The sequence below is a fragment of the Ovis canadensis genome, chromosome 3 (assembly GCF_042477335.2).
Source record: "Ovis canadensis isolate MfBH-ARS-UI-01 breed Bighorn chromosome 3, ARS-UI_OviCan_v2, whole genome shotgun sequence".
NCBI lineage: Eukaryota > Metazoa > Chordata > Mammalia > Artiodactyla > Bovidae > Ovis > Ovis canadensis.
Window position 1 is genome coordinate 11114609 of NC_091247.1, and position 13026 is coordinate 11127634.

At 52.9% G+C, this 13026-nt stretch overlaps 1 protein-coding gene across 1 annotated transcript in view; it reads right to left on the reverse strand.

The window, feature by feature from the left end:
* The window catches only part of OLFML2A (olfactomedin like 2A), a 28712-nt gene that overhangs the window by 12985 nt on the left and 2701 nt on the right, over positions 1-13026 (reverse strand). The window contains exons 2-3 of the mRNA XM_069580129.1: positions 8013-8276; positions 1499-1606 (exon numbers count right to left, since the gene is read on the reverse strand). Coding sequence (XP_069436230.1) covers positions 1499-1606; positions 8013-8276 — 372 coding nt within the window. The remainder of the gene's footprint in view (positions 1-1498; positions 1607-8012; positions 8277-13026) is intronic.

Here is a 13026-nt window from a genome sequence, read left to right on the forward strand (position 1 = left end):
CGTTGTGGGATGTTTAGCAGCATTCCAACCACTGCCCACTAGAACCAACAGCATCCGCCACCCACTTCCCCCAAATTATGACAACCAGAAATGGCTCCAGATACACCAGCTGTCCCCTGGGGAGCAAAATCACACAGGGCTCAGAACCACTGGCATAAGGGAAGAAAGCAGAGGGAAGCTGGGACTCCAAAGTGTTGCCTGACTCCTGTGATGTTTTTCCCTTAGGCAGAGGGAGCCAGCTCCTGAGGCTGTTCTCTCTGTCTCCTCCCAGTGTTCGCAAAAAACTTCTTTTGTTTTCCACAGCTATCACTTAGTGAACAGAAGCAAAGCAAAGATAATGCAAAACAGAAGATAATTTAAAAATCATTTCTTCGTGGCTGCGGAAATCATTGTCTGGCTCCTCCAGATTGCCTGGCTCACAGTTACGCGAAGTGAGTTAACATTTCCTAAGATTACAAGAGGAAAGGAAGGTCAAAGCAGAACTGCAGAACCAACAACAGGAATCCCTGGGCACAGGAGAAATTCAACAACTGTTATCTTTCTCCCATGCTGGCACAAAAGAGATGCTAATCAAATAATCTTCGAATAGTTAAGTGACCCTGGACTTTGGGGTTCGTAGGGGTTAATAGGGGCTTTTCAGGTGGCGCTAGTGGTAAAGAACCCGGGTTCATGCCTGGGTGGGGAAGATCCCCTGGAGAAGGAAATGGCAACCCACACCAGTATTCTTGCCTGGAGAGTCCCATGGACAGAGGAGCCGGCAGGCTATAGTCCATAGGGTTGCAAAGCTTTGGACATGACTGAAGTGACTTAGCACGCATGCACACAAGGGGTTAATCTCCCCTTGTGGGGCACAGGATGCCCAGGTGCCCCCTCCTGCTGGAAAGGAAGCCGGGAAAGGAAGCCCCTCACACCCCTGCTGGCAGCTGCATAGCCCCATGCTCTCAGCAGCCCAGCACGGACCGGATGCCGGAAACAGGCGGAGGCCAGGCTGTGCCAGCAGAGACGCAGACCTTAAGCCTGCACCTCCACGCTTGCTCAGCTCTGTCCCTGTCCTCAGGGGGCGGTGCCAGCCACCCACCCAGCCCTCCGGCACATTTGCGCTGAGCAGGAGAAGACAGTTAGCACCTCGGTCTCCACGGTAGGTGGGTCCTTGAACAGCCATGCTGCCTTGGCCCTGGCCCCAGGAGGCTTGGTCAGCCCTTCACAACACTCACCCCAGACTTGTGCCCTGGTCTTGGTGAACTGAGGGTGGCCACAGGTTCCAGCCCCCTCCACACCCCTTTCACACAACCAGCAGGCACCTCAGTTTATCCACCCAGCCCTCCAGCTTCCTGTGGGCCCTCGAGGCCCAGTCGGATTTCCTCCTCAAAGGCGGAGCCCTGTGGCCTGCATCTCCTTGTCCCAGCTCCCTCCTGGAATCCATCTTCTAACAGCCACCAGGGTCCAGACAGAACTGCCCAGGCAGCAGCCTGGCCACTGGCTTGAGCCCTGCCCTTACCTCCTCCAATGTGTTCATCTGGGAAGCCACCTTGTGGACGTAGGCGTGCACTTTCATGAGGTCCATGCTGTACAAGGTGCCCTCCAGGAGATCCACCATGGACTGCAGCTGCCGGGGAAGGGCGAGAGTCAGGGAAAAGGCATAGCATGCGGCAGGACGAGAAGTAACAGGTAGAACTGGACATGGAACAATGAACTGGTTCAAAATTGGGAAAAGTACGTCAAGGCTGTATATTGTCACCCTGCTTATTTAACTTGTATGCAGAGTACATCATGTGAAATGCTGGGCTGGATGAAGCACAAGCTGAAATCAAGATTGCAGGGAGAAATATCAATAACCTCAGATATGTAGCTGATGACAGAAAGCGAAGAGGAACTATAGAGCCTCTTGATGAAGGTGAAAGAGGAGAGTGGAAAAACTGGCTTAAAACTCAACATTAAGAAAACTAAGATCATGGCATCTGGTCCTATCATGTCATGGCAAATAGATGGGGAAAATATTGAAACAGTAACAGACTTTATTTTCTTGGGTTCCGAAATCACTGTGGATGGTGACTGCAGCCATAAAATTAAAAGATGCTTGCTCCTTGAAAGAAAAGCTATGACCAATCTAGACAACATATTAAAAAGCAGAGATATCACTTTGCCGCAAAGGTCTGTATAGTCAAAGCTACGGTTTTTCCGGTAGTCATGTATGGATGTGCGAGTTGGACCATAAAGAAATCTGAGTGCCGAAGAATTGATGCTTTTGAATTGTGGTGCTGGAGAACACTCTTGAGAGTTCCTTGGACTGCAAGGAGATCCAACCAGTCCATCCTAAAGGAAATCAACCCTGAATATTCATTGGAAGGACTGATGCTGAGGCTGAAGCTCCAATACTTTGGCCACCTGATGCGAATAGCCGACTCATGGAAAAGACCCTGATGCTGGGAAAGATTGAAGGCAGGAGGAGAAGGGAATGACAGAGGATTAGATGGTTGGATGACATCACCGACTCAATGGACATGAGTTTGAGCAAGTTCCAGGAGATAGTGAAGGACAGGGAAGCCTGGCGTGCTGCAGTTTATGGGGTCACAAAGAGTTGGACACAACTAAGCATATTCCACATATGGCAGGCACTGTGTCGGGGCCTGAATGAACCACTTCACTTAATCCATAACAACCCTGAGGACAGTGGAGAAGTGGACAGATAGCAGTGGATAGATAAAGGAGCTCTATCCACACCCCCTGGATCCCTGCTTCTGTTTCTCGTGCCCAACCCTGGCTTCCACGTGCGTACCTTTTAACTGCCTGTATCTGTGACTCTCTTCAAAGAGCCACTTTGCCCCTCAAAGTGTTTGGGAGTGTGTGTCCTCCTGGGGCAGTCTGTAGGCAAGGGCTGACTGGTGTGGACATCTAGAAGTCAGCATCCTAGCCCTGCAGGATAAGTGAGCTGCCACTCATACTCCAGCGTCCCCTACAGCTGGGGCTGGCACATGGCCTGAAACCATGCCCCTACTGGGCTTCTTTCCTTCCCCCTCTCCCCCTAGCCCTCCTGCTGCTTCATCCGCTTCAGTATCAGTACCTCCTGGAAGCCCTTTCATAATGAGTCATCCGCACACAAGAGTCTGCTTCTGAGCACCCGACCTATGATAAGGTTTGGAGGTCTTTTATCTCGGTCGTGCAGATCGGGAAGCTGCGGCATAGAGAGGTGAAGCCAAGGCCCCCGGCTGTTAAATGGTGGAGCCAGAAGCAGAGCCCAGATTGGTATAAACCAAAACCTCTTTCCCATCATGCTTTACTGTGCCTGTCTGGGTTCAGATGGGGAAACTGAGGCCAAGAGATGGGGAGGGGCTTGCACAACCAGTCAGTAGCAGATGCTGCGTCTCCCTCGCCCAGTCACGGCTCTCCCCTCAGCTGCCCAACTCCATCCCCTCTCTGTCACACCTCATCAGGACATGATCCTTCCCTCCAGATGGCCAGGATGCCAGTGAGACTGTCAGGGAAACCTTGGCACAAAGGGCCAGTTGGGAAATCAGCTTTCCCTTGCCTCTAGTGGGCAGTTCTTCCAGTCCACCCCCTGTATGCATTCTCAGGGCCTGAGCAGGCCGGCGCTCCTGTTTGGCCTTGGCCAGCTGTTTCCAACAGTTTTACTCCCATTCTCCCAGGGGTGTTCAAGCTGTTTTAAGCCAGACAGTTCTTCTCTGAGTAGACTCTGATCTCAAAAACAGAAAAACGGGGACTCTGGTGGAAGCAGGGAAAGGGCCCTGAGCCTCCTCTGCTTCCCCACCACTGTGTTCAGCCTTGGAAGGGTTGCCTGGTACCCCCAGGGCTCTGTGGAGTTCAGTTTCAGAACTGTGCAGTTTCAGAACTAGACGCCCCTGGGTCTCAGCTTCTCTCTGGAAGGCAGGCAGCAGGGGTATGGTGCACAGCAGTACTGTCTGGACAGGGCTCAGCTCAGATGGGTGCATAGCAAGGGCTTCATGAATATCAGTGATGAGTACCATTCCAGGAGGCTAGATGGGACCTCCCAGCTTCACTTCTGTTGCCTTCAAGGCCACCAAAACTGGCTTCCTGAAGCACAGCTTTGACCATGGGTCTCTCCCCTGTCAGATGGCTCGGTGTGGCTCCCCACTGACCAGGTGGGGCTTCTAATCCCCTAAGCTTGGCACTCAAGGTTGCTTCGATCTGCCCCTGCCATCTTCTTTGGCCTCAGCAAATGCTCACTCTGGCCCAGGCATTAAGGACGGTGATGACAATACAGACACGAGCTTCCGTGATCCTTCATAGGCTGTCAAGGAGTGCAGAGTGACAGAGGTGTCCAGATCAGGAAACACAGATGGAAACACACACAGGTGCCCAGGTCATTAACGGCGGGGCACTGACCTTGTCTGGGAGTGGGTGTGGGTTGGTAAAGTCTGCCAGGAGGGAGTTTGAACTGAGCTCTGAAGGAGAAGCACAAAGTGAGCAATGATGGCCGGAGACAGACATTCCAGGCCAAGGGAACAGCTCGTGCAAAGAGCTGAAGGTGTGAAGACACATGGCGTGTTTGAGCTGAGCTACTCAGAGTGTGGTCTGCAGACCAGCACCATTCCCAGTCCAAGCTGCTCATTACCAGTCTGTGATTAAATAATTATGCAAAGTGAGAGTAGACTTTCATAAAATTTCAGAGCCGTTCGACAGAGAAATTTTATATCTGTGGACTCTACTAATACAACACTGGATTTGTATTTAGTGTTTTTGTTTACATTCTGTTCCATTTTTCTAACAACTAATTTTATAGTATTTTACAAAATATTGACACTTGACAGATTTTTAAAGAACTGGTCTTTCACCACATATAGTTTGAGAAGCACGATATGGAACTGACCTGTGGCTAGTAAGGCTGGGACAAAGGCGAGGAGGCACCCTGGGTCATACCCACTCTACTTACTCTCACCTAGCCTGTCTTCATTGCTGCTCTGCCTGAGGGACTCCTACACATCCCACAATGCCCAGTTCTAATGTTACCTCCTCCTCAGGACTACCACGGTCCCTGGGATGGCACTTGGTCTGGCACTGACTACCTAGCCATTATTGGGATCAGGAGCTACGTCCCCACAGGACTGGGATTTCTCAAGGGTGGGGCCACGTCTAGTTCATGTCCAGAAGGAAAGGGAGTGAAGAGGTGAGAAACACTGCTCCTGGAGGCTCCGTGCAGCCAACCTCCCCAAGAAAGGGGATCTAGAGTCCCATTCTTCCTCGGAGCCGTTGCAACTAAGGCCAAGTAACAGCTGCAGTTCCTAGCTTGAGGGGAAGGGCTGGGGTAGAGACAAGGGGCGGGTATAGGTGGGTATGCTCTGTCGTCCTCCGCAGGACCTTCTCCTGACCTCTCCTCCTGGGGTGGTGGGGGCACCCACGGAGGAAGGCGGAGCCACACCAAACAGGAGCGGCCTCAGCCCTGTCCTGCACTGCTTCTGGCCATGGCTCCTCTTGGGGCTCTCTGGGTACCTCTCAGGCCCTCACTTTTGCTCCTAAGGTGTCGAGGAGGCAGAGTATCTTCTCTGGGCTCTTCCTACAATCCCACCTGTTGGGCTAATCCCACCACTGCCCCGCTCTAGTCCTCTAAGGCTGAATAAAAAATCCCATGGCTGCTGTGCACTAAAAGGCCTAAGGGATAGCTCCGGGCTGAGAGAACTGCCCAGTGACCTCTCCACTGCGCAAGGGGACACAGCAGAGAATTCTTGGGTTCAACTCTTAGTGCTGCCAATTTCTTGCTCTGTGATCTTAGGCAAGTCACAGTTCCTCTCTGGGCCTCAGATTCCTCCTCCAAGTAAAGCTGGGAACATAAGTTCCCTCTCCAAAGGGTTGTAGCAAGGATTAAACCGGCTAGCCTTTAGAAAAAGGTTTTGTCTATCCTCATGTTCAGTATGCTTACAGTCGGGTTACTGAGAAGTGGATATGAGCAAAAGTTGGATTTGTCCCTGTGCCTGAAGACTGGCCTCTGGCTTCTGTCCCTGGAGTCTGCAGCGTGCTAGTGGATTTGGGGGACAGTGTGGTCCAGGAACTGCCAAGTTGTCAAGAAGTCACTTGGGGACTTCCCTGATGGTACATTGGATAAGAATTGCTTGTCAATGCAGGGGACACTGGTTCAATCCCTGGTCCAGGAAGATTCCACCTGCTGTAGAGCAACTAAGTCCATGTGCCGCAACTACTGAGCCTGTACTCTCTAGCCTGCAAGTTGCAACTACTGAAGCCTGAGCACCGAGAACCTGTGCTCTGCAAGAAGAGAAACCACCACAGTGAGAAGCCCACGCACCGCAACAAAGAGTAGCCCCCGCTCACCGCAGCTAGAGAAAGCCCGCCCAGCAACAAAGACTCGTCTCAGCCAGAAATAAACTAAAGAAAGAATTTCATTCCTTAAAAAAAAAAGAAGCCACTTGGCCTAAAATTCACCCCCCACCCCCTGCCCCCTGCAACTTTGAGAGTTTTGGTATCCATCCAGTTGTTACAAAAATAAAACTAAAGTTAAATTTAAAGAAAATATTTTGAGCCAAATGTTGGAGACGATTCTCCCCGGGGCCTCTTGCTTTTCTGTGTGTCTTGCCTGCAGAGGCGCTGACTGTTCTTGTTCCAGGCCACCTTGTTGTAGAGTGAACAGCCTTGGAGCAGCCAGAGAATGTTTCCCTCCAGAGCAGGGAAGGTGGGTTTGATGCTCCTCATAAGAGATTTGGATTCTCTAAGTAGGAGCTCTTCTCTTGGAAGACATCCCACTGAACGTGCACGTGTTATCCAGCCCCCACTGCATCACCCCATGGGAAGTGAGTGGGAGAACCAGTGCAGGAAAGTGGAGACACTCCGGTGAGCATGAGTAATAATGTCCTTTGTCTCTGGCTCATGTCTTCTGCCAGCGTCCATGAAACTGGCAGGCTGCTTGTTAACTTACAAGTAGGGCAGCATCTCAGTGAATGTGACAGTTCTTGACACGAAAAGAGCGAAATAGACTTGTTTGGAAGAAATTATAAAAGAAACAGATCCTCTCAAAAGCCACCAAATTCTCTGTGATGACCTATAGGGGTGATGGGAGGGAGGCTCCTGAGAGAGCCTAATTCATAGACTTAGAGCTAATTCACGTTGTTGTACAGCAGAAACTAACACAACATTGTAAGGCAATTCTCCCCCAGTTTGAGAAAAAGCCATCAAATTATCTGGGCTATTACAAAAAGGAAGACAGGGTGATTTAGAACACATGCTTTGGACATGGATCTGAGTTCAAATCTGAGCCCCACCAGGCCCTCCAAGGACGGAATTCTGCATGGTGTGAATGGTACGTGGGTGCCTTGCTGCCTGGGTAGCTGTGATCTCCCTGTCCACGTCTATCCAAGCTATGGGTCCTGGTGCTGGGCCTGGCACAGGGCTGAGTCACTCAGAGGTGGTGCCTCTTGCTAATCTTCTCGTGGTGGGTGCGTGGTTATAAGCACAACCTTCACATAAAAACAGGGTATAGACTTAAGGTTGCATGTCATTATATGAGCACTTGGGCAGGTTACCTAACTTCTCCAAGCCTCAGTTTTCTCACCTATAAAATGAGGGCAAAGATCCCACATTTCACCAAATGGATTAAGAATTCAGAGAAATAATGTAGAGAAAAAAAAAGAGCTTAGCATATCTGGCACGAAGGTGGTACATGAATATGGGAAATGTTATGACATGAAACAATCAGGTGCCACAAAATTTCAAACGCTATGTGGAGGTGATGGCGGATGACCTGGTTTGGGGAAAACCAGGACACTCGGCTGGATGGTAATGAGGCAGTAAAGGGCTATCTCCAGGTAAACTTGCCAGAGCACGCTGCCTCCATCGCTGACTGGCCCTGTAGCCTTAGGCAAGATGCGCTTGCCTCCCAGGGAGCCTGTTTCCTCACCTGTGAAATGGGGCGAGCACAACCCCTCTCCTAAGATGTGTGGCCCTCTCACTGGAGGGCCGGCCCCGCCAGCCCACGCTAGGTGTTGGTGCAGGAGGGGGCCCCATCCCGCCTCTCCTTCCAGAAGGTCTACCTTGAGGAGCTCGGGTGCCTGTTTCTTGAGTTTCTCCATCTTCCACTCGTTCTCGCAGGGGTTGAGCGAGGAGGGCGGCGCCGTGCAGGAGCAGCGGCAGTCGGTGCCTGAGCTCACCGTCTCCACCGTGTAGAAGTCCTCCACGCGCGCCCGCCCGCTGCGCACCCGGCTGCACGCGTCCTTGCTCAGCGGCCGCATGATGCACTTGCAGCGGCAGTCGGAGCCCTCCGAGGTCATGCGCACCTGGTCCACATCACCGAACACCTGCAGGAGGGGCCGCGGTGAGCCGAAGGCCAGGGCTGGGGGAGGGCAGTGCTCCCCTTCCCTCCCCCCTTTTCCTTCAAGCCCGCCCTAGGAGGCCACACACCCAGTGTCTGGGGTCACTGGGGGCAGCAGCACTTTGAGCCTGCAGGAGTCAGCTGGGTGAGATCAGTGGCAGGCACCCGGCTCCAGCCTGCTTTGCCCTCATACACCAGCAGGGCCCTGGGAGTCCCAACCAGAACTGCCCTAGCTGGCTCAGCCAGCCCATCCTGGGCTCCAGGCTCTCAGGGCACAGCTATTTATGACTCAACCAACAAATCCACACCCCTGAGCTCTCACTGAAGCCACCAGGACCCAGGTGGATTCAAGGCCCCCTTGGGCTTTCTGCCAAGCCCACCCCCATGAGCATCCCCGCATCCTCTGGGGCAGGGCAGTAGGCACTCCATTTCTGCTCTGAGCCCTCAGACACCTGTTTGAGGCCCTGGCCTCTGCCAGACTCTGGGTAGGAGCTGGAGGTGCAGAAGTAGATAGAGGTGCATCCTTGACCTTCTCAGCCATGGGAAAAGTTGACTCAGTGAGCCCTGAGATCCAGAGAAAGACATCCATGAAGACTGCTCGGAGGAGGGCACCCCGGGGGACATTTCTAAGCACGAGTAGAGCAGTCCAGGGAGAGCAAGTCAGATGTACAAAGACAAGCAAGGACCGGGCACCTTGGGAGCCTGGAGGAGGTTCATTCTGGCTCATGCCTACAGAGGGCCTGGTGGTAGGAGGTAAGGCTGAAGGAGGCAGAGCCTGACCCATGGAGGGCCCTTAAAGCTGGCTGAGGATCTGGTCTTCTTTCTGAAAACACTAGGAAGTCATGGAAGGGTTATCAGCAGGAGAGAGCCAGGGCCAGGTCTGCAGGGCACTCAGTCAGCCTGCTTTGTGGACAGACGGTGGATGGAGGAGGCAAGCCTGGGATGCAGAGCCCAGGGAGGAGACATTTATTGAGAACTCACTGAGTGCTGGGGAGGTGTGGGGCGGTGGTGAGGAACACAGCCATGGGCCACCTACAGCTGTGTACTCTTGGGCAGATTACTTAACCTCTCTGTGCCTCAGTTTCTTCACCTGTAAAATGAGGGTACTGCTAGTAAGTATACCCAATGAAAGACTGTGAGGACTGAGAGACAGAATACCAGGAATATGTTGTAGTTGTTATTATTACCACCAATAATCCTGACAGGGGCTTGTTTATCCTCTATATTTCTCCATGTGGGTACATTGATAGATATTCTTTTTATTTACTTATCTGTTTGGCTGTGCCAGGTCTTAATTGCAGCACCTGGGATCTTTGATCTTTGTCGCAGCAAGTGAACCTTTAGTAACGGCTTGTGGGATCTAGTTCCCTGACCAGAGACTGAATCCTGGCCCCTGCATTGGGAGCATGGAGTCCCAGCCACTGGACCACCAAGGAACTCCCTAGATATTATTAGCGGTGTTCTCCAGATGCGAAAATAGCCCTGGAGCCAGCAAATAACTTGTTCAAGGGGGTGAGAGCCCAACATGGGTAGACTTGCGTCCCACGGGGGATGAGAAGGGTGGGGAAGGGGGCGCTATGGTGGAAGTTTTGTCCAGGGCCCTCTGCAGGGCAAGTGTACCCTGGGCCCGGCTGGGCAATTCTCTGCACCCATGAGCACTGCCAGCCAGGCTCAGACGCGGTAGTCTTTACATCGCCGCTAGTGCGGTAAGCCTGCCTCGCTTTGAGACTTCTGGGCTCCCTTCCCAGCTCTGCTGGAACCCCTAGTCACCCCCACCCACTCCCCCAGGTGGGGCGAAGAGCCCAGCAAGTGGATGTGGGTGTGTTCTGTGTGGCCCAGGCCAAAGAGGCCTGCCTCTTTCTGGGGACTCACCCATAATCCAACACCCATCCCCACCAGCAGCGGCCTCCACATGACTGCAACATTCCTTCCCGCCTCAGATGAGGTGCTATGTCCTGATGGGGGCGGCCAAGGCCCTGACACAGGCCAGGAGGCAGGAGTCGGAAGAGGGCCTCGGCTCCAGCCCCAGCTGCCAGGAGCCCGGGGCAGGGCCCCGCCTCCTGTGGTCACAGTGTCCTGTGGTGCTTGACTGGAGGCAGCAGAGCGTCGTGGAAAGGAGCCAGGCCTGGGCTCACATCCCAGCTCCCACATGTCCTCCCCGCATGGCCCTGAGTCCTCTGAGTCTCAGCCTCCTCCTCTGTAAAATGGGGAGGACAACCATCCTTTCCCCATAAGCTTGTCCTGAGGCTGAAATGAGTCAACGCGTGTGGAGCACCTAGCATAGAAGAGCTGCTCTCTACTTGCTACTGAAGTTGCTGCCAATAACCCTCTCGCATGTTTGCACATAGTTTTCTACCTCTGTGCTCTCACCGCAACCACACATCTTGGAGAGGAGAAATCTGAGTCTCAGAGAAGGTGAGGGGTTTGCCCAGGGTTGCACAGCACAGCCTGACTCCAAAGTGTAGTTCCCATGCTCTTCCTCCTACGACCACCCACAGTCACCAGGCAAGGGCTTCTGCACAGCAACTGAGCTGGGAGACAGACGGTGGCCCTGGAAGGATCAGACCTCGGTCGGGCAGGGGAAATGTGCCTGATCCACCTTGCCCTCAGTCTGCAGGCTGGGGTTGCTGCCAAGCAGGAAAGTCCCTGCCTCAGCCCCCGTTTCTCCCTGCAGCCTCACTCAGCACACACTGCTGCTAAAGCCCCCAGAAGTGAGCTTGGGTCGCTTGTGCTTAAAAAGATCCCCAGCTGTTTCCAAGGAAATCCCACAATAAGAGGCCAAGAAGGCATGTTTGATATTTCTGAAGAGAGATGGCCAGAATGGAGAAGTGGGGTTTCAACCTAGAAAATGTTCTAGGAACAGAACAGATTGTGTCACCTGGAGGTTGAAGCTTCCCTCTTCACTCATGGCCAGCCCAGATTCACCAAGAGGCAGTTTCCACATGTCCTTCTGCGGGCAAAGACCTCCCCTAGAGCCCATGGTCATCTGGACACCGCCTCCAGATGCACCCCACGGGCACCCCAACTTAAACCATTCAAAACTGGGCCCACCATCTTCTCCCAAACCCACATCTATCTAACCTCCTGCACAACTCAGATCTTTGAGCCTCCTCCTTGCTCTCACCACTCTCACCAGAATGAACCCACCAGTCATATTTTTCTGATGTGTGTGCATAAATGCTCAGTTGTGAAGTCATGTCCAACTCTTTACGACCCCATGGACCGTAGCCCATCAGGCTCCCCTGTCCATGGGATTTCTCAGGTAAGAATACTGGAATAGGTTGCCATTTCCTACTCCAGGGGATCTTCCGGACCCAGGAATTGAACCCGTGTCTCTTGCCTTGGCAGGCAGATTGTTTACCAGTGTGCCACATAAGAAGCCCGTTCTTCCGATGCTTCTTCCTAAATATCTTCTATCTCAATGGTCTCCACTCCCTGGCCACAGCCTAAGCTCAGGTTGCATTAACTGCTTAGTTAATGCAACTGCTACCTAGACCACACATGGGGCTTCCCTGCTGGCTCAGAGGTAAAGAACATGCCTGCCAATGCAGGAGACGTGAGAGTTGCGGATTTGATCCCTGGGTTGGGAAGATTCCCTTTAGAAGGAGATGGCAACCCACTCCAGTATTCTTGCCTGGGAAATCTCATGGACAGAGGAGCCTCACAGGCTACAGTCCATGGAATTGTAAGGAGTCAGACATGACTTAGCGACTAAAGTAAGCATGGTTAATAGACCTACTTAGCAACTAAACAACAGACAATATAGGAAGCTGCCTCTCTGCTAGATTAATCCTCCAAAGCTCCTCTTTGATGATCTGTTATTCTCTTGCTCCACAAACCTCCATGAGTTCTCAGCTGGAGATGTGCCTCAGAATTACCTGGGATGGGATAACTTGGAAAATGCAGATGCCCTGTCCTTACTCCACCTTGATGCAGACTCTCCCAGGCTTCTCGGGAATTTGGGTGCCCACTAAAGGCTGAGAATCCTGGAGCCCCAGGAATCTCCAAACCCCCCAAGTTCCCGGTCTTGGATTTTTGAGCAGCCCCAACCTGACTCTATTGAGTCTCACTGTTCAAGTCTGTCAAATGGGGAAATCCTGAATGTTGTGTAAGATCTTGAATGCAAAGCCTAGGCAGACGGCTCTGCACCCAGGATGTTCTTCACGTGCCCCAGCCAGCGGGAGAGATGGGGCAAGACTTTTGCTGCAGCGAGACCCGAGGGGCCTGGCTTGGCCCCACTCTGTTTCGTGCAGAAGGACTCCATGTGCAGCCTGGCCTGCCATGGAGCCTGTTTCCCGTTACACCCACAGGCGGCAGCTCCGAGCGGAGGAGCAGCAACACCTAAGCCTCTGAGAACGGCCTGGCCTGGAACAGCTGATCCAGCCTGGGATACCACCGCCTGCTTGTGCCAGCCCCTCCTGCTCTCCTGGCCCAGCTCCCACAGGCCTTGGTACCTCCTCCCTGCCCTCAGGCCTCTGATCAGCGGCAGGGCTGTCCAAAGATCCCCTTCCCACTCCTGAACGCATGGAGGAAATGAGGTGCCAGCAGCTCTTTCACAGATGGGGAAACTGCAGAAGAGACGTGGAATTCTCAGCCACATTCCAAGGACCTACAGCAAAAAGCAGGTTCCTGGAGGCCCCTGGTACTGTGCCTGGGTGTCATGTGGTCACCTGTCTATCCAGCCTAACCTCTTCACTGGGCAGCCCCTTAGAAATGCCAGGAAGCTGTGAACACCT